This window comes from Alligator mississippiensis, chromosome 1 (genome assembly GCF_030867095.1).
Source record: "Alligator mississippiensis isolate rAllMis1 chromosome 1, rAllMis1, whole genome shotgun sequence".
In the NCBI taxonomy this organism is placed as follows: Eukaryota; Metazoa; Chordata; order Crocodylia; family Alligatoridae; genus Alligator; species Alligator mississippiensis.
The window spans coordinates 187,212,033-187,240,031 of NC_081824.1; the positions used below are offsets into that span (position 1 = coordinate 187,212,033).

The 27,999-nt window shown below is 40.8% G+C and overlaps 1 protein-coding gene across 1 annotated transcript in view; it reads left to right on the top strand.

The window, feature by feature from the left end:
- The window catches only part of USH2A (usherin), a 642,051-nt gene that overhangs the window by 536,854 nt on the left and 77,198 nt on the right, over positions 1-27,999 (top strand). Inside the window, exon 60 of the mRNA XM_059717779.1 lies at positions 12,434-12,788. Coding sequence (XP_059573762.1) covers positions 12,434-12,788 — 355 coding nt within the window. The remainder of the gene's footprint in view (positions 1-12,433; positions 12,789-27,999) is intronic.

The following is a 27,999-nucleotide window of genomic DNA, read 5'->3' on the forward strand; positions in this document are numbered from 1 at the left end:
CCCCAGGCAGTACTTGAATCTAAGAGAAGGCTTCCCTGCTCCTCACCCTGCCATGTAGACTGAAGATAAAAACCTGATCTTGGATTCAAGTAAATATGATATTCATTAACAACTGCAGAAATTGTTCTAAATGGTACATTCTCTAAGCAATACATTCAAGATCCTTAGCCAAACCTGTCTGAGGAATGTGGAAATGAGTTAAATGACTATGGAAAACCAGAGTCCATGATTGATAAATGTTTTAAAATGTAGAAGTAGAAGTTAGACACCTAACTCCTGTTGACTTTTAAAAGTGGCAACCAGTGAGGAATAATCTGAATATAAACTTTATAGATGTCAGCAGAGGGAGAGGAGGAGTATCCAGAAGACTAGGCTGGACAGTCGTAAGTGATAGACAGATACATGGACAGTGAAAAGAATCACTTGAAATAGACAAAAAAAAACAAACCCTAAAACCTCATGCAGGAAAAAATGATGGAACAATGTAGTTATCAAGGATACTGCATCCACATGCACACACACAAGCATAGTATATTACAAATATGAATGCAATACTGACATGGTATTTCAGCAGGAATATAGGGCAAGCTTGTATCTGGGGGGTGGGGTTGGTGATATGAAAAAATTGGAAAGGAAAAGGATTAACTCTAGAAGGCTGAAGGAAAGAGGGAACAATACTTTAAATGCTAATAAAGAAAACAAACTTGAAATCGGAGATTTCATTTTTTTTTTCTGTATATAATGGGAGAAAATGAGGTGGAAGGACTGAATGGAGAAATATGCTTGTAAACTTGGTGCAAAATACCTTCTAAACATTATCAGACAAAAGAGATCATGTGAAAAAGAGATGCTTTTTTTACTTTGGGAAGGCGGTAGCATTCATTTAAGCCAGCCATGGCATGATTTGCTTACTAGGTTGAAAGAAGTCAGAAATAGGAAATATGTAGCTAGGGACACACAAGGCATATCCACACATGCAGGCATTTGGGCTTGCAGCAGCTCAGATAACACCACCTCAAATTTCTGCCAGAGATTTGTATCTCAGCACACGTGCCTAAGCATGTATTTTGGTGTGGGGCAAATTGTGCCACTTGTGGCAAACTGTCCCTGCTCAGCTCCTCCTGGATCTACAGCCGGAGGAGCTAGAGGCTGAGGCCAGCACCTGTTCTGACCCCAGCAGTATAAAAAACTGTCCCGAAGAGCAGCTCAGGGCTACTTGTTCTCAGGAGCTTCTGAAGCCTGGCCAGTTGACATATGGGGACACTAGCCTCCTTTGCGAGCTAGACTACTGCAGCATCCCTGACCAAGAGTGGCCCCTGCACCCTCTACCCATTGCCGCAGTCTGGCAGTGGAGGCAACTGCCTGGCTGTGATCTACTGCCACCTGCAACAACATCCATCCTCTTAGACCTGCAGCCTCCTGTCTGCATGTCTGCCAGACTTAGATGGGGACCACACGGCTGCCTGGGCTGTGGCATGGGCACTGTAGCAAAGTCATCTGCACCTCTGGGCCAGCTGCCAGTGGGATATGGCTGTACAGTTGGCCTTCATGTGGTACAGCTGCCATGTGTGCCCCCACCCTACCACCTGGGCAGTTATCACCTGGAAGATATGCTCATTGTGGTGGCCTGCTTTGAACTGTCAAAGCATGTCCTCCTGGTCCCAAATGGCCAGGAGGTCAGCCACCTTCTTTGCCCTCCAGCTGGGTCCCCAGTGCCAGACCTGAGCAGGGTCCTCTGCCTGGGTCCTGCCATTTGCCTCATCAGCCTCACCAGAAGGAATCCTGGTGTTCCTTGTTTAAAAATTGCAAATTCTCTGATAAAAAAATTCCAAATTCATCTTTAAAAAAAAAAATATATATATATAGTGGTGTTTTATTTTAATCATGGAAGAACATGGATTTTGGGGTATTTTAAAGAGTGGATTTGGAATTTTTAGAACTATATATATATATATATATATATATATATATATATATATATATATATTTTAAAGAGTGAATTTGGAATTTTTAGGATCATATATATATATATATATATATATATATATATATGTTCCTAAAAATTCCAAATTCACTCTTTAAAATACCCCCAAATCCATGTTCTCATATATATATATATGGAGAGACAGAGAGATCAGTTGGGCAACATTTTATTAATATATTTACAATTTTAAAGCAATTTGGAAGCCTACCAATGCCTCTATCATGATAATAAAATAAATTCTAAATATCTATATACTTTGGTTCTTTGGTTCTAGACAAGGTTCTTTGGGTAAATCTGATATCTTTTATTAAACCAATTCAAATAGTTGGAAACATTTTTTCTTAGCAACCTTTCAGGTTTAAATACCCTTTGTCAGGCTGAGGAAGCATCTGCAGTTGGTGTGTGCTCTTCCTGGATGTAATGACCAGTAAAGAAGCCAGAGGCTGGTATGTATGGAAGAAATCCAGTTAGTGAAGATGTAAATTGAGGAGTCAGTGGGTGAAAGACAGGCAGGGGGAGCGGGGGTGGGGGGAGGAAAGGGAATGAATGTAGCTGGTAAATAGTGGAGAGGTACCTGGGGAGTCAGATGTTAGGCAGGTGATAATGTGTCATAAATCCAATGTCTATATTTAGTCCATGATTTTTTGTATCCAGGAGGTTGATAAAGTGAAGTTCATAGGTCCGTCTATGAAAAGTGCTTTGTAAATTCCCTTTGAGGATTAGAACTGAGAGATTGGAGAAAGCGTGCTTTTCTTGTGAGAAATGTGCCCCCACCAGTAATTGGGTATTCTTGTCTTTAATAGATATCCAGTATACATTCATTCTGGTGCACAGTTGTTGTTTGGTCTCTACTACATATTTTCCATTAGGGCACTTGGTGCATTGGATGAGATATATTATATTTCTGGAGATGCATCTGTAAGATCCAGGAATGCTGATGGTTCTGTTGTGGAATGCAGTAGTTGTGGCAGAGTGGATATATGTTGGCAGGTTTTACATTTCTTGTCATGACATAGTCTAGATCCATTTGGTGTGTTTTGGGTTGTAGGAAGTTTGCATCTAGTGATGAGGTTAGCGAGGTGTGGTGCTTGTTTGAAGGCTAGGATAGGTGGTTCTAGGAAGATCTCTTTAAGAATTGGGTCTCCTTCTAGTATGGATTACAATTGTTTGAGGATTTTCTGTATAGGTTTGAGGGAGGGGTGATATGTCATAACCAGTGGTGTGTGATTCATGTGGGGTTTCCTTCTGCACTGCAGAAATTCTTCACATGGTATCTGGGTGGCTCTTTCAAATGTGCAATCTGTACATCTGGATGAGTGTGTGTAGGGGGTTCATGGGTGTGTTTGCAGGGGTGGGGTGATGGGTGTGTGACTGGCTGTGTGGAGGTAGGGGGATGTGGGGTGTGTGGGGTTTGTGGGTAGGTGTATGGGGTCCTGGGGGGGTTGTGGGTATGGGGTTTGTGGGGCAGTTTGAGGGGGGGCTGCCATACGCCTGACCCCCCCCCCCACCCTCTGCAATGCACAGCCACTGGCAGTGGCAACAGCAGCCAATTGGGCCATCAGGGGCACAGTGAACAGGGGGTCTGCACATGGTGAACAGGCCCAGCCTGTCCCATTAACACATGCCTTTGGCAAATATGCAGCACAGGGAACATTTTGTCATTCTTAGCGTGCCTCTTGAAGCATTTCAAACTGCTTTGAGATGCCACAGCAGGTACATGTGCGCTTGTCTAGATACAGCCACAGGGAATATCAGAAGTGCACACACAGAAATACATATATGTTGGGTGTCTCTTAGTCAATTCTCTAGTCACCTTCTACTTATCTTAGTAGGCAAAGGGTTAGATTGGTTAGATTTGTTTAAGTGTCTTAGCCAAATCTTGGTATTTTGAAGTGCAACCATATTATCTGCCAAGATAATTAAGTGGGGGTGTTATCACAATTTCTATAATTTCCTAGTTAAATTTTATCAGTGGCCTGGCATAACCCATTCCTCCCTGGCAAGTCTATGCACCACAGGTTGCCGACTCTGACAGCACCATCTGGCAGGTCCTTATCATGCTCTGGATCCCACAAGCATAGGATATAACCCTTACACATTGTTAGTTGTCTTGGGGGATCCAGCTAGAAAGCAGCAGAGAGCAGCCTTTTTCAAAGCCTGTCAGCCTTGTTGAAGTTAGCTGATGGGATCCTTTGCGATGGCATTGTGAGATCTGCTATAAAAGGCTAGACCCTATTCAACCTGTTAGGTATCTAAGTGTGATCCTATTCCACCCTGTTTGAGTCCCTGGAAATCCATCAATGGCTAGGTACAGACATTACACATAATCTGGAGAAAGTGATCAGAAAGTGAACCAAACGGATAACCATACGGAAGTTCAGGGCACATAGATTGATCTAAAATAGTGGAACCCAGTCTAAGATGGTCCTGAATCAATATGCACTCAAACTTATTTGAATTAGGTGAGTCCAGTGCATCAAACTTCTGTACCAGGTCCTCTATCAAATCATGTTAGGTCACTGTCTGCCAGCATCTCAGGCTCCTTTGCAGCCCCCCTCCCCCCCACTACTCCCCACTCACAGGGAGGCGTGCTACCACTTGGCCTGTGCTCATCTGCTACAGCTGAGTGCCCAGTGCACCCTGGCCTTGAGCTCCCCCAGAGCTGAGCCAGCAATGCCTCTGTCCCCAGACCCACCTTTTGCCTGTAGCCAGCTCTCAGTCACAGCCAGGCAGTGATTTCATAGATTTCATAGATTTCATAGACATTAGGGCTGGAAGGGACCTCGGAAGATCATCGAGTCCAGCCCCCCGCCCAAAGGGCAGGACGTCAGCTGGGGTCATAGGATCCCAGCAAGATAAGCATCCAGTTTCATCTTGAAGGTGTTCAATGAAGGCGCTTGAACAACCTCCGGTGGCAGGCTGTTCCAGACCTTGGGGGCTCGGACAGTAAAGAAATTCTTCCTTATGTCCAGCCTGAAACGATCTTGTAGTAGTTTGTGACCATTCGTCCTCGTCATCCCTTGGGGCGCTCTGGTGAACAAACGTTCCCCTAGATACTGGTGGTCACCCCTGATAAACTTGTAGGTGGCCATCAGATCACCCCTGAGCCTGCGCTTTTCCAGGCTAAAGAGCCCCAGGGCTCTCAGCCTGTCATCGTAGGGTCTGCTTTCCTGATCTCTGATCATGCGCGTGGCTCTTCTCTGGACTCTCTCAAGCTTCTCCACATCCTTTTTGAATTGTGGAGCCCAAAACTGGACGCAGTACTCCAGCTGCGGCCTCACTAAGGCCGAGTACAGGGGGAGAATGACGTCCCAGGATTTGCTTGAGAAGCATCTATGGATGCAAGCCAGCGTTTTGCTTGCTTTACTAGCTGCAGCATCGCATTGCAGGCTCATGTTCATCTTGTGGTCAATGATGACCCCCAAGTCTCTTTCTTCCATAGTGCTAGCCAACATAGCACTGCCGAGCCTATAAGGATGCTGCGGGTTTTTTTTCCCAAGGTGGAGAACCTTGCATTTATCGGCGTTGAACACCATCAGATTCTCATCTGCCCACTTGCTGAGCCTGTCCAGGTCAGCCTGGATCATCCGCCTGTCTTCTGGTGTGGATGCTTTGCCCCAAAGTTTGGTGTCATCGGCGAACTTGGCCAGTCCGCTTCTGACTCCAGTGTCCACATCATTAATGAAGATGTTGAACAGTATGGGTCCAAGGACAGAGCCCTGGGGAACCCCACTGGTCACAGGACACCACGATGAGTGACTTCCATCAATTACTACCCTCTGGGTCCGACCCCGGAGCCAATTTTCCAGCCAGTGGATCGTGGGGGACCCAAGGCGACAATTGGCCAGTTTCTCCAAGAGACGATCATGGGACACCAGATCGAAGGCTTTTTTGAAGTCAAGATATATGACATCAATCTCATCTCCCTTGTCCAGGTGATAGGTCACCTGGTCGTAGAAGGAAATGAGATTGGTCAAGCAAGACCTACCCGTGTTGGTGATGCAGGGGATAGAAGGGCTGAGCAGGAATGGAGGCTTAAATCAATTTGGTCTCAGGCTTTTTGAATGTCTGTACTTAGCCAATGCATCGAATTCTGTAACATGTTTCTATAGCCATAAGACCATGTCACAAAAAAGCAGCAAGGAAGAGAAGGAAAAGGAACTGCCCACTACAGCTGTGTGAAATTTCACTGGCCATTTCATTCCGACACTGTTTAGACCAATTCCGAGGCGAACAGCAAAATCAGAATGAAACAAAGGCTGTTGAAATAGCCTCAAAACAAAATGAGGCTGATCAAAACGTTTTGAAAGTCAAAAAGTTTCAACCGTAAGCTGGGGATGGGAAGTCAGTCCAGCTGGCCTGACTTCCCATCCCCAGTGCAAGATCCAGCAGGAGGTGGGAGGCAGTCCACTGGGGCTGCTCCCCCAACCCCTGTGCTTGATCGCACTGGGAGCAGGAGGCAACCCACCGGGGCTGTTTCCCCTACCCCCATGCTTGATCATGTCGGGGGTGGGAGGCAGCCCAGAGGGGATGCTTCCCCATCCCCTACGCTTGATCGCACCCTGCTGGGCTACTTCCCGCCCCCAGCGCGATCTAGCGCTGGGGATAGGATGTCAGCCGAGCTGGTCTGACTCCCCATCCCCAGCGAAACATGAAACAGTGGCGAAACAGCCTTTTTGTTTCAATGGAACAAAATGGAACAGCTGTTTCGACTCGAAATGAAATTCGAGATGAAACACTGTTCTATCGAACTGTTGAAACTCAAGGAGAAACAGAATGGTGCTGTTTCGCACAGTCCTACTGCCCACCCCTTTTAGACACTTTTTTTAGGGACTTGACCTGGGTGGAGTAGGATCACAGTTTACTGCCTACGTCTACATGTGCACCTAATAAGTGGAACCTGAGCTCCAAAGCCATAGGGAATCTGTGTAGAAATCTTTGAAGTTGGAGTGCCAAGTTCTGTCCCAGACCTTCCCTTCTCAAAATCTCCTACACTTGCTCTTCGGGCTTCCTGTAGTCTAGATTCTTCAAAAGCTTTGGGTGTACCCTAGGTACTTGGGATATTTTAACTGTATTGCAGTTCTGGGGAGGGAGAATGTATTTCTAAAAGTGAGCAATCCACATTCCTTAGTACTTGTAAGATTGTGTAAGAATAATTCAGGAAAATTCACACTTGCCCTCAAAATATTAACAGATCATCGAAAAATCCCTTTTCTTTTTAAATACTTTTTTTTTCATTTGCTCCCTATTAATTGTTCAAGGAAAAAATATATTAAATCTATGCATAAAGGGAAATAAAGTATTTGTTATAGTCTACAGTGTGGCTTCACTCTGTTGGTTTTGTAAATAAAGCTGATGATTATAGCTGCTTTTCCATGGCAGCCATAGAAAGGGAAAACAGGAAATATAATGCAGAAAGCCTGCTTCAATGAAAAATACTGTAAATTGAATTTGACAGCATTTGATGGCATTTGATTATTCTAGTCACAGCCAAACAATGATATAAAGAGTAATATGAAACAGAATGTGTTACTGCCTAGCAGACTCAAAAGCAATAAACCTTCCTCCAATGTGACACAATCACTTCACAATCATAATTGTAGCCTGTTTGATACCTCTGAGTACAGCAGAAGGGCACTGACTGACATAGATACATTTTGTTTTTTATTTAAAGTGAAATGAAAATGGCGCACTGGGGCTCCAGATACAATCGTTATATTCACCTACATAGGCATGAATCACTTGGCAGTTATTTCAGCTGAAGTTTAAATGTGCTTAGACAACAACAATATCAAATCTTTCTCAGATAGCTGCAAAAAAAATCAGAAATTTGTAAGGACAGAAATGGGATGTAAGCTCATAGTTCTTTTTCATTTTGTAGCTATACATAGCCTCATATTATTATAACAACAATACTGCAGTGTTTCTAGGGGAGGTTATGGCATGTAATTTCTTCTTCATCATTTGCCTCTTCCTTGCTGTATCTTCACCAAATAAATTCATTTAACTCAAAGCACTGAATGTTTGGGGAGCAGTGTGTGCAAATCTTTCCATTAAAATTGCAGAAGCGTCCTAAAAATACCTACAAAATTTCTATAATTCTGACAAAAAAAGTGTGGTGCTAGGGGATTGGTAATATTTTACTTCTCACTTGTGAAACAACTGTGAACAGAGAAGGAAGGTGCTTTATTTTTTCGGTGAGAACCACAATTGAATATTGTCTCATGCAAAACATCCCTTCTCATTCACAATCATGCAATGCTCCTCTCTTTTCCATTCATCATTACATAACTTCCCTGTGACAGCCATAGAAATTGCTATGATGGAAGGATACTATTACAGGAAAATTTAACAGTTCTATTTGTCTGTTACTCAGATATAACTGGAAACAAAGCAAAACAACACTATGTGACTATCAGAGGGTCTCCAGCTGTTGCTCTTCACTCACCACCAGCAAGTGCTCTGTGGTTGGGAATTGATCTCATAAAAACAATACCTGTAAGATAAGAAATAAGTGAGGCCTGGTTCAGATCTAGCTTAAGTATGAGTAGCTTCCTTGGAAAACCCTGAGCTAAACTCTGTAGGAGTACATGATTTAGATAAAAGATGTAATTGAGATTAATAGTGTAATTCACACTGTCCTGGCACTCAGTGGATGGGCAAATAAGTATAATTTAGAGCATAGGCAAAATAAGGGGTCAAGCTGAAAAAGAAACAGGAGGATGTAAGATACAGGACATGCCCACTTTCTGTTGACACCTCTAAGCTGCTCTTTTTGTGGCTCCAGTTATGTTCATTTTACATACCACTGAGTGCCAGATCAGTATATATTACATGACTCTTCCCCTTACCTTTATATTCAGGAACACTTCAACTTGGTGTGTAACTTATCAAACACTCAGACAGTGGCGTAAGTATAAAGACCTCCATAGATAGATATGCTGACATAGGCAACCACTGAATTTGGTTCATGCTCATCACTTTTGTCTGTAAGTATTCTGACATCTGATCTGATTGACTGTTTTAATAAGCATCCAGTTCATTTTATTTTTGTATATTGAGGACAATATTTATAAAAATTAAAAATAAAATATATGTGTGTTGCAAGTCAGTAATAACTAGGGCTATTTTGGTGCACCATATGAAAAACCATATTAGGAAGCACTGTGGAGCTGCATTGTCCCTTTAATAACTTTTGGGGATATTATCCCTCAGTCTTTGCAGAACAGTGATTCTTTCCTACCCTGGGAACAATGTGAACAACTACATTCTCTTTTTGGTCTTAGAGGAAGTGATGGCTCTGTAAGGGCATTCTGAACATGGCCACAGAGGTGTAGCCAATGGAGCCAAAACTACACAGATTCACTGATTCTTCCCTGCCAAATAAGGCAGATGAGGGGCAAGTGCTGTGATCGCTATTGCAGCTCTCTAGATATAGCTGTGTAGCCATCTGGCAGGAAGAATTCCTTCTCCTCACTACTTCTGCTCAGGCTCAGGTTTGGCGTGGGGGTGGGGAGGCCTTATAAAAATAACTGCATCTGAACATCTCTAAAATGAGCATGGGCAGCAAATCACAGTATGCAACTTCAGAGACAGCTTTCAGCTCCTGAAAATGCTTTTTCTCCTATGCAGTTCATTGTACATAAGAAACACTTCCAGTTAAATGAGCAGTTGCATACTAAATCTTAAGTCGATTGAAATGATTACAGACTGTTCAACCACTTCTGTTCAAAGTTTATTCATACATGAAGATATTCTGGTTTTTAGCACCACAGATGGAATCATTTACCTAACCATAAGTTTCATTCATTAAATATTCAGCAGTAATAAGATCTAAATACTTAACCAGACTACATTGTTCAGCTTTGCTTGTAGATGAGCTAGTGGTTGGTGGCATATTTGATCTTTCAGTGTGAAGAAGCTGTTTATCACAGAATTTCTAAAATGTTACTAAAGATGAATTTGTAAATTTGAAGAAGTGCTATAACAATTAATTGAATTGCTATGCTAGGCAAGCCCAGATATCAGGTATTAAAGACACCTTTATTACACTTAAAATATCACCACTTTTCACTTCTGTTCAATATTCCTTATTTTTAAATACATTGAGAGAAAGGCAGGGATTGAGGCATATTATCTTGTAGAACTGTATATATTCTGGCATAAGTGTGTAGGATACTTTACAGGTAAGTAAGACACAAGGATTGAGTCCATGGGAATTAGAAAGTAGCTATAGCACATAACCAGTGCATCTATCATAGAATCATAGGAAATAAGGGTTAGAAGGGACCTCTGGAGGTCATGTAGTCGAGCCCCGACTCAAACCATCCCCAACTATATCGTCTCAGCCAAGGCTATCTCTTGACAGATCTTAAAAACCTTGGGTTTTGGTATCACCTTGGTACTGGCCATGGCAAGAAGAGATTAAATCCTTTGGAGTAGTGAAGAGCACTAGTGTCATGGAGGGAGGAGGGGAAGGCATGACTGGGACACCAGGGACTGCAAGAATGGCAGCCACTGCCACTGCCAGTGCAGAGCCAGATGTTTCCAGTGCAACAGACAGCCTGGCTCAGCCTCTGCTGCCACCCAGAGCACAGACTCTGGTACTTGTGCCTCTGGTAGAGAAACTAAAACAAGAGGTTAGAGTCACTTTTTGCAATTTTTGCCTTTACATTGATGAGTACAGTGTATGATGTTTGAGTGAGAGTTCTGCATATGATTTTACTTCACCATGGAGAAAAGTGTGCAAAAAATCCAACGTGATGCCATACTTTGGGATCCATGACTAAGGATGGAGTATGGCTCAGGTGGCCAACCTGCATCATGGGTGCCACAAGTGGCATAGGCAGTCTGTATGTGGGGCACATGGCAAATAGGAGAGGGTGAAAAAAGCAGAGCAACAGATTGGACAAGGGGCACAGCGAAGGGAGCAGAAAGCATAAAGCAGAGCAGCAGATTGGGCAGGGGAAGAAAATTGGAGTGGCACTTGGGGAAGGTGTGGGGCTAATTTGTGGCATGACTGCCAAAAATGTTGGCTCCCATTGATTTAGGGGGTCTTGGGTATGATTTCTTTCTTCCTGTTCCTCTAACACTCCTGCTTCAATTGTTTTTGAGAACTACTAGAAAGTCTGCCCACTCTTCTTTACCCAGAAACACAAATCAATTCATAGTATCAACGTGTTTAATCTTTACCATATCCTAGTGATAATATATGCAGAAAATTTAGCATGTGTGTGTACATGTCTGCATGTGAGTGCATGTGTATGTGTGTGCAAGGGTAGTACATTCATTATGTTTATAAATGCAGTAGAACCTAAGGGGAGGTAATATTGCAAGCACTTACTTGCTAGTTTTAAAAGCATAGATGTTTGTTGGGAGGGGGGAGATTTATCTTTGAAGTAGTAACTGAGGTTGATGCAAGTAAATGAGAACAGACAGAATTATTTGAAATACAGATTTTCTCTTGCCAAAGAAATGTACTTCTGCCAGTGTGCATGTGTAGTAGTGATGACACCTGGTAACCAGGCAGACCAATTCCACTCCTGTGAATTTACCATATTTGTGGTACAAGTCTCAGATAATGTAATTTTCTTGTTTGTTTGCTGGCATGCAGGGAGAAAGTGGTTTTATTTATAGTGAAGGCAAAGTTTTCAGTTAAAAGAAGGAAAACACTTAAATCCCTGCACAGTGCAGCACAGTCTTCACTGAGATTTTTCATAGCCTTGAATATTACAGACTTAAGTCCAGGCCAGCTTTTTTATACCTAGCAAAAGAGAAATGATTTGGCAACTCTGTCTTGAAACCGAATGTCTACCTTTTTCCTTCCTCTCTAGACTGAGATCCTAGCAGGCACTAATAAAAGAGGCACTAATTTCCTGTAATCACCATTGAAATGGTTCAGAATTTCTCAGGGTTTGGCTGTAGGAGTGCATTTGTAGTGTATATATATACAGTATACACTATACACTATTGCAGGGCTGGCCAACTGATAGCCCATGGGCAGCATACAGCTCCCAAGGAGTTAACCTGAAGCCCCTGAGGTCCCAGTCCAGGTTCCATCCCCCGGCTCTCCTGCTGTAGCTGCCAAGGTCTCCAGGCTTCCCCATCCCTCATCCAGCTTCTGCTTCCTGCCCCTTACAAAACTTCTGCACTCAGAAGTTGAACAGCGCTGCACTATTATATATTTTATAGGTCATGAACATGTGTATGCATATATATTGAACACAGATAGAAGATATACATAGATGGATACTGAAGAGTCTCCTTTTGCTAGCAGATGAAAGGAATATTTCCAAGATAAAAAATTAGGCAGGAATTTCCTTGCCTGTACAGTGTGTAAAGAGCTATATTATTCACTATTACAATCTGAGTTTAGGATTTGTACTTTAGTATCAAGTACTATCTGGCTGTGGTTAAGTTTTAAATGGAATGGTTTTATTTGAATTTCAGGCGTGCTGTAGGCACTCCAGAGGAGCTGCTTTTGTTCATCTGGTCCGAAGGAGCGCTGGAATTTATTGATGCTTCAGATGCACTGCAGCCATTCACTGCCTATGAATACCGTGTTAGAGCTCAGAATTCCATGGGCTCGGTAGGCAGTCAGTGGGCTTCAACGCAAACACTGGAAGCTGCACCTTGGGGCATGAAAGCCCCTTGGGCACAAGCTACAAGTGCATACTCTGTGCTGCTGAACTGGATCCAACCCCTGTCTACCAATGGCGTCATTTCCCAGTATCGTGTAGTCTATCGAGAGAAACAGAGTGATCCAACATTTAGCACCCCAGCTGTTACAGCGCTAACTGTAATGGTAAGAAATAAATAATAAAACTGGCTTTTCAGGGTTTTTTGTATTTTACTTTGACTTGTGTTGTTTTCAAATCTTACTAAGAGCTGGTCTAAAAGCACAATTTCCACTTTGCAGAAAATATTGGTTTTAGATTTGCTTTAGTTATTTTAATGCATATATACTTGAAATTTAAAGTGGAAGCTGCCAGACCCTGTGGTTACTCAGTAAAATTGCCATTCTTTTCAGGTCTACTACCACTACTAAATAATACAAGAATGTCCACTGTGTTGAGCGGCTGCATGAGGCTGGTTCTCAGAGTCCTAGGCAGTGGTGCAGACCTACTAGGAACCCAGAAATCTCAGTGCCCGGCCTTAAAATTCTATAAAAATTCATTGAACTTGAGGTCTGCTGAATGAAGCATTTTGGACCCAGTGAGCTGTCATTTTTTGATGACACTGAGTTTACATCAGAAAATTTTCACCAGCCCTAATCTCATTGACATAGAGGTCAGATTTCCAGTTAAGTATGCACAACTTGCTTATGCACACTTAACCTGCAAACATATATATCCTATACCTGGGCATGATGGCTTCTCAGTTAGATGTCTAACCACTGATAGCTTCAAATGAATGCCTCAAATGAAATGCATCAGACATTATTCATACCTACCTAACTGTGGAACTGCAGTTGTATATTTTCTTTGTAATGCTTATTCTCTTATGCTTTGAACAGATTGATTATAATGAGCAGAAGAAAACCAGCCCCCTTTTAATGTTTTTATTCAGCTGAAATCAGTACTGGTTTAAGCATGCCATAAATGTTGCCATTATTTCTGCACACACCATTTTTTGTTTACACTATCTACAGAGATGTACTCATAATTCAACAGTATCAGGAGCAGATCAACTTCTGCAAGAGCATATAATATGCTTCTGTAATCCTTTACACACCTAATATGCTGTCCATCTAAAAATGTTTTACAAGTGAATATTAGGGTAGTTCCTCTGACACTTAAATATTATTATTTCCCAGCTGACTAAACTGAGTCAAATATAGTTTTGTTTTGTTTTTCTTTGTTTTTATGTGATCTGACCAGGGCTATGCTATAAATCAGTGGCAGAGCTGGTAATATTTTCTTTGGAAACTGACTATGACATCTGATCATTTAACCATAGTCTTTCCATAAAGTATCAACATACAGCCAACTGAAATAGTCTGTAGTGTGCTTTGGTAGCTACTGTATTTGACAGCCTTCTGAAAAATATTATTTTTCAACAGTTTAAGAGTCTGTTGTGTTAATATGGTTCTGACGTTGTATTGAACTTTAGTTCCTACCAGTGCAACCTCAAATAACCTAAGCTTTTGTCCAAATGTGGTTACATGTCCAAATAATTATCAGTTGCATTGAAGATATCTTCAATTATTGATAAAGTCAAAGTATTAAATATTCCTTTAGCCTTCAGATAATTGACATTGTTGTACTGCCTATGACAGTGATGTGATCAGATTTAGAATTTGAAGGGACTGTCTCCTTAATGTTCAAAAATAAGATCTTTAGAAAACTTACTGGGAAACACCCTTTTGGCAAGAAATTAGTAGGATCCATGTTGAAGACGTCATGCACTTAGAGTTGTCTGGTTCTCAAGCAGCTGTAGGGCTATAAACAGACCTCTCATTTGACCTAGGGCTGATTGCCCTGGGACTTAACCTAAATTAAAGCAGGAGTGGCAGAGTCATTTACATATGTCACCCTTTTGAGCTGCATTGCTTGCTCCTTCACCAGCAGGTGGTCAGCAAGAATGCACAGTTTCACGAGCATAGAATGAACCACAATAACCATACGAATGTATAACAAGATATCGCAGGAAAGAGCATTACTACATTTGCCTGGCATATTTCAAAGGGACTTGAGGTGAGACAATGAATGTGAACCTCTGCACAATCCAAGGATAAAAATCTTTCTCCTGAGATAAATGCAAAGTCCATTCATAGCCTAGGTCCAGTTTCCTAGAAGCTGATACGAATAAGACTTAATAAATAAATAATACAGAAATAAATAAAGTATGTGCTAGATTTTAAATGTAGGGTGCAGTTATCAAAGGAGAGTTGGACTTCAGGGAAATCTGGGTATCTGACTTTTTGTTTTCTTTTGAAATCCCAGACATAATATTAAATGTGATGGCTAAAATTACAAAAATGGCAAAATGTCAGTGGCTTCTTCTAATGTCCTGTTCAGACAGAAACTAACATGTTGCTGAGTGTCAGAATTCACCTGTCCAGTCATGCATTACAGTGTCTTCTAGGCATGCCAATAACAACAAAAAACATCCAAGATGGTTGTATTGTGGGTAATAAAATCTACCAAAATGGCCTTTTAAATAATGTTGCTACAGTGTGCTTCTTTAACAACATCATTTAAAGCCCCTTAAATTAACAGTTATTATTTACTGAATTATTATCTTCCTGGCTCTGAAATGCTTTATTTTCCCTAAACACTAACCCGAATCAAAATGGCATATTGCAAGCATATGTATAGTTGTTTGAATAGTGCAGAAATGACACATCCACTTTTTCTACTTGCCTGTTTTGTGACTATCCATCCATTTTTTTTCATTCCCTTTTTTCTATAATTATGTTATATTATATTTCTCCTATATGAATATTACACTGCCTTTAGGAGAGGAATTCCTGTACCCCATTCTCTCCTCAGCTGCACTTGGCTTTAGGCTGGTGCAACTACATTGAACTCAGTGGAGTAGTTTCCAATTTTGCCCCAGGATAGCTGAGACCAGAATCATCCCTTTTCTGTTCTTAAAGCAGCATTATAGCTAGAGTCTGAAGACAAAGATACTGTGTCCTGTTATAAAAGATATCCTTAGGAGGTCAGGCCAATTATCAGAACAGGCAAAAACCTGGGCCCCAAGTTTCAAAGTTACAACTTTTTTGAAACAGAATTTTATCATGAAATTGCTGATATACTTGTACCTGTAGTTTTGTGAATGAGACACTTTAATTAAAATGTAATTTTACTAAAGGAACTAGCATTGCAAAGATTAAACTTCTGCCCCTTTAAAATATAGCTTTCAGGGGTAGTAGGCTAAATCATTTAATCTCCTAAAGCGTCTCTATTGGAGTTCCCTTGTGGGACATGCCATTAGTCATTCTCTCACACAAGCTTCCATATTACAATGCAAGACTTAAAGTACTGAGCGAGCAATGAGCTCTGTCCTTCATTTAATCTGTTAGACTCTATTCTTATCACATTGGAATATTCCAGGAGAAAGGAGAGAGCGATGCCAATATTGCAAGGGCTGTGGTCATACCCATTCTTTTCACTTGTGCTCATGCTCCCAACCCACTGGACATGGCCTGAATACTTTAAGTCCGACCAAAAATTAAACTTGAAACAAAATCTTTATGGGAAATGGTAAAACATAATAAAAATGAGGGGACTGATAATGTCACTGAAGACTCTTCTACCTTGATTTCTTTTCTATCCATTTCCAAATCCATGTGAGAATTGCCTTTTGGGTTTTCAAAACACTTGACAGACTTATTCACTTTGCCTCCCTGAACTGTAGCCATTTACTCCCCTGTAAAGATGTGTTAAGCTCTATTTAATTTAATGTGTCAAATCTAGGGTCACCTAGGACCTTGAAGTTATCACTGACCACTTGAAATGTTGTGAAACCAATGGGGATAGAAGTCATGTCTCGGTTCTAAAAGCCCAAGTTCCTACCCCTTGAACTAAAGAAGAATCTCCATTAGCTGTTAGTAGCATAGGGCCTACAACACACATGTGAGGAATTCTGATGTATTAGGTCTGCTATCCCAACCCTATGCATGCCAGATTGGACCCACTGCTCTTACCCCAGGTGTGCTGTACTGAGTCTGCTGCCCAGCCCTGACTCTGTGTGCCTGGTCATTCCTGCCATCCCAGCCCCATATGCCAGCCTAATCCAGTGCAAGGGGCCACATAATCTAAGGCTTGGAAATTTGATGGAACAGTGGCAGTGTTAATTGCCACTACTCCCCCACTGCCAAATTTGTGGATCTGTGGGAAGCCCTGTAGGCCAAATGACACAGCTCTGCTGGTAGATCCAATCCACAGACTAGGCTGAGCACCACTCATCAAACCAGTTAGATTTAGGAGTTAGGTATTACCACTACTTAACACTATTAAGCACCATAGTAGACTGAAGCCCCTCTGAGGAACAACAGAGATGCAAGGTTCTCCTATGCAGCTCTCTTGTATACTTTAATCCTCCAACAGAGAATCAGACAACAGTTATGTCCTCTTTGGCTGTGTCTACAGAAGACACTGACTGTGCAGTCATTACTGAGCAGTCATTACTGAGCAGTCATTTAGTACTTGTATAAACAAGTACCAAAGTTACTGCTCAGTAGCATCACCAAACAGCTTTTAGGTGATGCTGACTGCTCAGTAGCTTGTTACTACTGTGTAGTAGTGTCACATCATACTTCTTGCCACATGATGCTACCACACAGTATTAATGAGCTACTGTGCAGTCAGTGTCTTGTGTAGACATGGCCTTTGTCTACTAAGATGGGTGCCTTGATACCAGTTGTTGTGGTGGTTATGGTGTTAGCAGATGCTTGTCCACTAGGAACTGAACTGAGACCAGCAGCTTATTTACATCATCCTCCAAAGAGACATGTACTGCAGGGAGTAACTGATGAACTATGGTGGATGTCATTAAAAAGGTCAATATTTCCCAGATAATACTATCAAGGTATCAATATTGTTTAACTACTATACATCAAATACCACAGTGAGCAAGTGTAGGTAAATTCTAGCTTGTCAGAGGCAGACACAACAGAAATAAAATACTATTTCTCCAATGACCACTAGTCTTGAATATTGTATTTGGTTGTTTAGCTATTTGATGCTAGGGTAAATCAGGACATCTAAATGAGATTTTATGAAGATTTTACTTTGGAAAAAGTAATGACAAAAGCACATTTGGAGAAGATAAGAGAAGAAGGGAGAAAGAAAGAATATAGAGGGGTAAGAAGTTAAAGAAAACGGGGCAATCATGGAGTATAGAAAAAGAGATACTAGAAAATGAGGGGGAGAAGTAGAATATAGGGTTCTACACAGCATGGGAAGTGCAACGTCAGGCTCAGTTTTATAGCAGAATTAGTAACTCCCTAGCTTTGTACAGAGTCCTATGGATTATCACTGGAACTCTGCCTTGACTCAGGAGTGTGCCTATGGTAAGTGAATTGCAGGATCAGGCCCCTGGTATGCTAAAGTATTTGCCTGGCAAAGCGTAACTAAAAGAGCAAACTATTACAGGTTCTTAGGTCCTAAATCTTGCATGGAGTTGAACATTTGCTTAAGTAGAAGCACATGAGTTCCCTTTATACTTTGCAGGATTGGAACTTTAAACTGTAAACACCTTGGCTATTTTGCCTGTTAACAAATTTTAAATGGGGTAGATGAATGAAAAACTTAAACAGACCATTAGGTCAGTCCAACAAATATGAAAAGTTTATTGATCAATTGACAGAGCAAGATTAATAGTGGTGGATAAGCATAATCTTCTGCAAAGCAAAACTAGCCAGGCTCTTGATTTCCAGCAGCAAGGGGTCCTCCAAACAATCTGGCAGGTGTTATGTTGAAGTTTCCAGCCCCCTTCACCCTGTGACTATTTATAGATAACTGGTTCTGATATTCTAATGAATGGTCTTTGATTAGTTTTATTCAAATGTCTTTGTTTCTCTGAAACTTCCAGAACTGGATTAAACTAGATTTTTTTTTATGGACCAAGAAGGTGCCAGTTATTTAGGATTTTTTCTCTCTTGCTTATTTTTGGCATTATTTCCCCCTTTCCCTTCCCATCTCCCACCAAGCTTGGCAGTGCACCCCCTGCGAAAAGGTGCTGCCAACACTTGGCGGCACCTGTGGACAGCCGCCACTCGCCACCTACCCCCTCACTGCTCACGCTGCCGGCAGCATCTGCGGGTGGTTCACAATTGCCACTGGCCGCTGCTGCCAGCCATGTCTGCAGGTGGTTGCCAACCACTAGTCGCACTCACCCCCACACCCCCCGCCGCTGCTGACAGTACTGCAGCTGCCTGTGGGAGCTCCCCACTTGCCGCTGCCATGCTCCTGCTGCCAACAGTGCCATCGCCACCTGTGGGAGTTTTCCATGCCCCGCCAGCCTTCGGGGGCATGCGGCATTCATGCCCCCTCCCTTCTCTACCCATTGTTTTCCTATTTCCACCTATTTACATTCTCAATGACCTCCTGTCACACTTTTAATTTCTTTCATTCCTTGGAGATTTCAGAATAGCAGAGACCCCCTATGACTGAAGAAGGATACTTGTGCCCAAAAGCTTGCAAAAAACTTTTTTTCCAACTACTCAGTTGATCTAATAAAAGATACCACATCTACACAAAGAACCTTGCCAGTTATTTAGGATTTATTTCCTTGAGAAAGTAGCAGGGCCAATAGGGAGGACTTCTTTTCTCTTTTTTTGGCTAGGGTAGAATGCCATTTTTTTCATCTGTCCTCCCCATTTAAAATGTATTAACACGTCTTCCCATTTATGGGGACAGTAGCTTGCAAATTAAAGATCCTATCAGAATACAAATAGTAAACAACAGTAATGATCGTCTTTTATTAATATAGAGGTAAAAAATAGTACCTCATTAATTGAAAAGAAACATCTTCTAGGGGCTAATGATGTTATGCATCAATCAATATATCCTGCTGCCCCCAATGTATGGATCTCCAGAATATAATATATACCATATTGCTCCACTCTAGGCAGAATATAAAAATATTCATATATATATATATATATATATATATATATATATATATACGGAGATGTAGGTGTATTTGTGTGTGTATACACACATACACATACATATATACACATACATATATACTGTGTCAGACTTTGTCTCCATAAATACAGTGATCAATATTTGCTAGCATTAAATCTGAGCTGCCACAATCATTTATGCTTTAAGTATACAGAAATACTGCAGTGTCTCATATTGCAAGGTATATTAGCTATCAGTAAAAGGTTATTATTTTAATGGAAACTTTCACAAGATATTGCAAATGCACATACATTCTTTCTTCATGTTCATTCACTTATTAAGAAACCCTAGTCAAATCCCTAGGAAACCCATGGAGTATTGTAAGGAAGCAAGATAAAAGTAAATGAAATATTCTATAACTGGCACATGCCATAAATTCAGAATATGTGCCACTTAGCAGAGACCGAAAGCTGTAAATGGCAGTAGGGGGCAAAAGTTAATTGGACTACTGTGCTGTTGTTAATAAGAGGAAAGTAGCCACCACCAGAAACAAGATGGCTGCCCCAGCAGTGCCCCATTACAGCCAAAAGATCATATCCTTAGCTCTGCAAGGGCTTATGGGTTAGGGGAAAATCATACACAGATGACTAATTTTTTTATGGTTCACAGCCGATCAAAGTGAAATTCAGCAGCTGTTCAGGACAAGTGACCACTCTAACGGCTGTAATATAACCCACTAAATAGAGAGGGAATTGCATAAGAGCAAGAGGTTAGCAGTGATTATCGGCAGGTGAGTGCTTTATTGAAGTTGAAAGACCATTAACATTGATGGAGTAATTATTTCAACTTGAAAGTAATTACCTTGATGGGTGATAACTTCTCCAGTGTTCCCAGATTTGATTGGACCAAACAATTGTGAACTCTTGAAGCCTAGAAAAATATTACAACAATACTGCAATGTTAAAATTATTGAAACCACTGTTAAAGTAGTTTAATTATGCCTAACAGTGGAAAGATTTTAACTTACAACAGCCAGTGACCTCTCATGTATAGAAACATTTGCTTTCTGATTCAAATGAAATGACCCACACCTACCACATGTGTCATAGATGTGACAGGTTTGCAAATTAATCATTCTATAAGGGGAAAAGTCTTTTTTAGCACAGTTTCATAATGGAGCTGGATTGGAATTGCTGTCATTGTTCTATTTGCCTATAAAATGGAGATGCCTAATTCTGTCTTTTATGGCCTGGATAAGTTTGCATAAACTGGATGAGAGTCAATTTCCACCTCATATCCAAGACCAGTAGAAAACTGTGGGTACAATAAGACTGAAGATTCTATCATTTCCATACCATTGCAAAATATGTTGGCTTTGGTACAGGCAGCTGTTTAAATAGGTGTCGGGGGGGGGCGGGGCACTGAGATGCCCCTTTCAAAACTGATTAAATGCTTCAGTAAGCCCACCTACCAAGTCAAACATTTATAGTCACCTAATTAGACTGGAAAGGGTTAAATGAATTGTACATGCTTTCAAAGTCCAAGGGCAATAGAACTAGAAGATAATTGAGAGGAGCAGAAGAATTCTAAATGGAAAGACCTTAGCCTCAGCAATTTTTATTTAAATAAAACAAATGATCAAGGCCTCTGCAGGGTTTCCCTGGCTTCTCTTAAGTAGCCATAAAAATGCCACCTGACGCTACTGCTGAACTTTGGAGAGATTTCATAATACCACAAGAGGGCAGTAGAGAGAGTTGAGGTTAGGTGTGAGTTAGGGCTATGTGAAGCTTTGGTGACCTATTCAATTTGGAGGAGATTTGGCCCAATTTTGTGGACAAATCTCTAAATCTAAATTGAGTCAGGATACCCATTAAAAAGTCCAAATTGATTTGGAAGCCTTCAAAATGATTTGAACACATCCAGAGAATCAGCCACAGACTATACAGGCAACAGTCCTTGACAAGACAGGACACAGCTGCCTCCAGCTGGTAAGTCTGTTGTGGTGGGCAGAGGGGGGAGGGAAGAGGCAGGGTTGGGGTAGCCTGGAGCACAGCCCTGGCTCCACCCACCCCACAGAGTGCAGTGGAATGGGGCCTATGAGGGGGCTGCAGCCATCCTAAAATTCCCCCTAGCCCCTGCTGCTGGCCTCGCCTCAATCCAGGTGCACACACCTGCCCCCATGCCCTGCCACTGCTTGCCCACTTGCCCACCCAGAGTGCAGCCTGGCCCAGCCCACCCCGTACAGATCTGTGGTCACACGCTCACTCCCATGCCCTCCTGGACTGGCAGCAAGAACTGCCCAAGGAGCCACTAGAAGAGCAGCTCCTGGACTGGTGACACACAGTGGCGCGCAATGGTAGGAACCCCCCTCCCCAAGTCCCATGCCCCCCCCCACCCTGAGCAGCTTGTCCCAGCCCCAATCCCTCCCTCACGTGGGGGCATTGATCCGTCCCCCCGCCACACCGCTTCCCTCTTCCCTCCACCCACTACAACAGACTTATCAGCTGGAGGCAGCTGTGTCCAGTGTGGTGAGAGCTACTTGTCTGTATAGTTGGCGAATCTCCGAATCAGTGCCAAATCTCCAGATCCAATTGGCTGAATCAAATCGGGACAGTGATTCGAATCACCAAAACAAATCATTGTCCCACCAAATCAGTTGAATCTGAATCCAAAGCAAATACTTGCTACTTCATATAGGCCTAGTGTGAGTCAGGTCCCAGGCAGCCTCAATAGACTGGAAATGTTTGGTGGTTACTGAAGTTGATAGGAAGATCTACAACAGCAGTAGCCAAACTTGCTAGTTTGCTAGTAGAAATCTTTCACAACACTTCTTCTGTCATGGAACTCATACCCTTATCCTAAAGACTAATGTGGAGCCAGGTATTCCAACCCAGCAGTGGCAGTGCAGTGCCTCCTAGCCTGCTCTCCCATTATCCCCAATCTCTTTGTGGAACCTCAAATGGCCTATCATAGGCAGTCGATTTCCATGGGTGCTATAGAACTGAAATTACACATCTCATGACCAGTAACCTGAGCTATTCAGTCCTTATAGCTTACCATATAAATCTGTATTACATGGGTGTTGTAAATAGGATTGAAGAAGCAGTGATACTATGCTAAGAATCTCTTTGGGAGAAATTTTTATTTCATATAACTATTTTTGTTTTGTTTTGTTTTATTTTATTTATTTTATTTCATTTGTAATCGTATTTATTTATTTATTCATGTATTTATTCATTAGTTCAATTTATGTACTGCCCTTTCCAACAGAGGCTTACGGCAGCTTACAATAAGAGAGCAGAATAACTTATAAAAATAGAAGAATGACAAGAGAACAAAATAAAAGTAGACTAGAATATCAACATAAAACAGAGACTCTTTAAGCAATATCTCTGCCTAGCTTTGTTTACTAAATGTCTGCCCAACTAGGAAGGTCTTAACAGCACTTGGAAAAGATGTCCAGGCTCAGGCTCCTGCAGGCTTCAAGTAAGAGAGATTTCCAGCTCTCAGGAGCAACTGCTGAGAATAATATCCCATTAGTTTTTGCCAAGTGGACTTCGTAACATAAAGATACTAGATACTTGTAAGTACTTGCTTTCACAAACCTTAGCAATGGTGGTAGGGCATAAGGGTGGTGGTTCCTTGTATGTGTAAGACCCATACCATTTAGGCTCTTATCACCTCTTCAGATCTCCTCCCACTGATGATGGAATTGTTCTTGGTTATTTTGCTCTGTGGAGTAAGTGACTTCTCTTTTCTAACAGCATTAAGAAAAATCAGTTTCACTTATTATGAAAAAGGACATTTAGACCTAATTTAGGGCCTGATCCCAAATTCTACTGATATCAATAGGAGTTTTTACATTAACTAAAATTAATTCTGGATCAGTTCTAGCAACTCTCCAAATTCTTCTGGATTTGGATTCCTTCTGATTTTTGCTCACAATAATGAAATTTTATTTTCACAAGAAATCATTGTTCTAACATCTGATTTATAGACAGTGGGTTGGATCTTGGAACTTGCTTCAAAAATCTGGTTTACCCAACTCTGTGGGGATTCCCCTCACAAATGAGAAACTGAGCGAAGTAGAATATTGCTGATGGACTGCTGGAGTGAATCTTTGATCACATGTGCCGATGCATAAGTTAGAGCTCTGTTTTTAGGAGCCTTTTATATTTCACCAAAGGCCAGACATGACATAGCTCCTAGATCTTCTTTGAGAACATCTTGGCCAGGCCAAAAAACAGGGTTTTTTTGTTTTTGTTTTTAAATTAGTCCCTTATTTTAAAAATTCTGAACAATTACTTTTTCTGGCATCTTTCATTGTAAGGGCCCTACTCCTTCACACATTTCACATGACTTCTGTGTATAGAACATTTGTGAAGCCTCAGAGACCCTTACTATTTTCTGACATTTGGGTCTTGAAATTCAGAGCTGTTACAGCAATCCACTTGACTGAAAAAGTGTTTGCTTTTTTAACCAAAATGAGGACGATGCCAGTTCACAAATGTCACATCATGTTACTATGTTTGACCCAAATTTTGGAAGTCTGTCAGTTTTAAAGGAAAATACCTTTCCTAAACTCATGCACTTTCTCATAGAGAGTAAGAATATCTGTTGAAATTAGCAAAGAACAAACAGAGGAGGGAGGGAAAATAAGCTTATCAGTTAACGTGTCCATATTTTAAATGTTGAGAATAGGGCTATTTGATTATAAACTGTATAATTGGGTTTGACCACATTAAAATACCAAATTAAACCAAACTCTATCCTGAAAATATGAAGTGGCTTCAAGACATCAGTTTTTAGTAAATCAGTTAAAAATATAGTTTTGTAAAATGCCCAGCAGTAAACCCACAGGATTTCCAGATCAGAACATTTTGAAAGCAGCTTACCTCCCAAGTCCTCAAACTCCAAGTATCTTGCATTTAAAATGAAAGGTAATTCTAATATTATATTTTTATAGTCCACTGGGATTATTAGAACATAAACTCTAAAGAGAAAAATCTTGCATGTGCTTAAAAACAAGAAGGGGACAGATGACTCAGGGGAGTGACAACATAATATAGAGCCGTTTACCTCCGGGGAGGCAATCTGAATCCAATCCAGGTCTGTAGTAACCAAAAGTCATTCTCATCAAACAGCCGTTTGGTGTCATATGTGAGATAAGTTTAGTATTCTCAGCCGACCTCCTGTCCTTTCTCTTTACTGCTCCCTTTTGAATCCATTACCATCACTCAGCTTCATAGCCTCATTCAGGCTTGGCTGTCCCTTTGCTTATAACAGTTTCCCACTTGCCAAGTGACCTTCCTTTTCAGCTCTTACTAAAAACTAATTTCTAGGAATGCATGTATAATCTTGCTGCATACTCCGTTATCTGAACTTTTGTCTAGTGTATGGTCTTGGATTTATAAACTGTAAGCTCTTTGGGGTAGGGAATATGTCTGCCTATGAGTGTATACAATGATATAAATGTCATTATTGCTGCTCTCAGGGTAATCACAGTGACCAGTAACCAGGTGTGCTCCTGTATCTAGAAAACAAAATTGCAGTGTATTTTTAATGGACCTAAATGTTATTTTTGACAGGAAATAAATGATAAATTCTACATGATAAGTTCCTATAAGGTGATTATGGTCCTGAGCCTTATTTTTGCTAAAGCAATTACTAATGTCATGGCTGGATACTTGTGCCCACTAGAGCCTGGTTCTGTGGTGTGCATGTGTGTGTGCGTGTGTGTGTGTTTCAAGGATGGTTATTGATCTCTTGCTGAGCTGAGATTTCAGTTTTATGCCAGATAGCTTGATTAATGGGTTGGTTTCTGTAAGTGGACTGAATGGGGATAGGAAGCACGAGCAGCCCATACCACCAACCCTAAATCCGTCAAGATGCATAGCTCATTATGAAACAGTTATCAAGTATACATGAAAAATTAATTGGGCTCAGTTTGATTCTGAAAAGGATCAGCTTTCTACTTGGCGGTCCCCCCAATCTTTCCAGATGTTGTGCACTAACCCCTTGAGAAGCAGCGAAGGGAGATGTATTAATACATTGTATTGATTAGATCAAGACCCCTGACAGTTATTTGTAGAGATACCATCTGGCTGCTGTTCGAATTCCTTCACCAAAAACAGGACGTGACATGTTATTAATCTCAACTCTCTAAGTATAGACAGTTGCCTTTTCTGCTAAACCGCATTTTACCATTCCGTAGGAGATGGAGGCAGACCTGAAGGGTGCTGAAATTAAGGTTATTACACAAATTGAGCCATATGGTCCAAATATTTCAGCAAGAAAATTGCCAGGCAATAAAAATTGCTCCTGCCTTCCTAATGGTGTAAATTACAGTTTAACCATGGCTCTAATGATGTCCTTCTGCCGCGCTTAACTACTGTTACATGAAGGACATTGTTTTAAAAATATAAAAAACAAGTAAATGCCAGCAGCGTGTTTTACAATCTGTTAGTGTGTCATTAAGAACACTGTCAGAATTACATAAACATAATGGCAGGCAACCTAGCATACAAAAGAACCAGAATGGAAATAGAAACTGTCTTGAAAACTCCTTTAGCTCTGTAATGTCAAGAGCCCTTTTACTTTTGGAATATTTCCAGTCCAAAATGATATGGCCAATTATTTATTCCAGTTCTTGCATAGGCTCTGATAGAATTTTTAAAAACAGAAAAAAGGCATTTCAGAAATGCATATTGTGTGCATCTGAAAACATATGAAGCTAAGGGTGCCTCCATGTAATAGTATAGCCGTAGACAGAGCTGATTGGATAGCAAAAAGTGAAAAATAATTAATGTTGTTGCAAACAGAAGGGCTAATTTTGATCTCTTATGAATCTTGACTTCACATTTTGATTTGGAACATTTTCAAAATTCCAAGGAATTCAAATGCTTACACAAAATTTATCATTAACGTTTTTTCATCCTAAATTCCTTTTTTCTTATTCACAATTTCAATTTCTTGTTGTTATTTTTTTTTATAATCACCCAATTAGAATACTATGCGATTTAGGTAATGCATCACAAAGAATAAACAGTGAATAAAGTGAACAGTTTGCAAAAAATATTTTAGCTAAAAACCATCCATCCAAACTCATTGTAAATCTACAAATATGTAAAAAATTTCAGGAAAATTTGTTCATAAAAAATTACAGGGGATTCGCTTTCATAATATTTATAATGACCAGCTCTCTTTTACATATTATGTGTGTGTGTGCATGTGTGTTTTAAGATTATATAGGGAAAAAAAGCCAGATCCTTAGCTGACATTAATCAGCATAGTTCCATTACAAGTTTTATATCTGGCCAATTGTACAAACATATATATTCTGTATAGACAAGAGAAAAAAGGAGTTCAGGATAGGTTACATAACCAGTTTGGAAATGAATGAACTTACTCAATGATATCAGCTCTCAGATACAATATATTTTTATTAACCTCTCAGCTTCTAAAATCATCTGGATATGTGAGAATCTCATTTTCTTCAAGGAACAAGGTCTAGTCAGTGCTCCCCCATTCTTACATGCTAAAGTCAAACTGAGCCTCAATGTACCACATTCAGTAAAGTAGTGAATCACGTCACAGGATCACTTAAAAAAAATATTTTTATTTATATGCAACTGCTTCTTAACTTTCTTAAGGACCATAAGTGGAAGTTCCAAAATATCATGAATAATTTTTGTTTCCAACTGAAGGCAAAAAGGAATAAAATAGAGTGCTTGCTCTTGAGCTTTCCATCCCAGTTATATAGAAACAATGTATACATGCTATGCTGCTGGGCCCATTATCACCCACATAGAGGAGAAACCATATCTTGCGCTTTGAGATTGTCACATCATAAATTATAAATATTCCCCTCTAGACCTTCCAGTGTTCAAACCTGCTAGCATTTAGCATGAGCTACCAGATGAGTGAAATGTGGAACACATGGGATTTGTTGTATGTTACCCCAAAGTTAATGGAATAACTCAAGTCCAATCCACTGCTGATGATGTTTCTGTCTTTGGCATCACATTAGGAAGATGTTTGATTTTTTTATTCTCTTGTACTATATGGCCTTGGTCCTCTTGTCCTAAGACAAGCAGAACTTCCATGTAGACCTGGCTAGGATACTAAGGGCTTTATTCTGTTGTAATTGTGCTATGGAGAAAAGCAATAAAGAACTAGGTAGCTCGTACTCTACTGTCTCTGGCAAGCCATAACTAGGGCATTGGTGTGTGATGGCTAGAAAATGGTATTTAGAGATTGGCATTTGGTAGTTGGGTTATAGGTAAAGTAGATATTGTATTAGAAGAATGTTTCAGGGCAATGGAAAGGGTTAATTGATTTTCAAAAGCCTGTTTGCGACAAGGTTTCCTTCAAGGCCTGCTATGTCTAACACAAGCAAGCAGAAAGCAGACATACAGTTTGGGAAATTGAAGG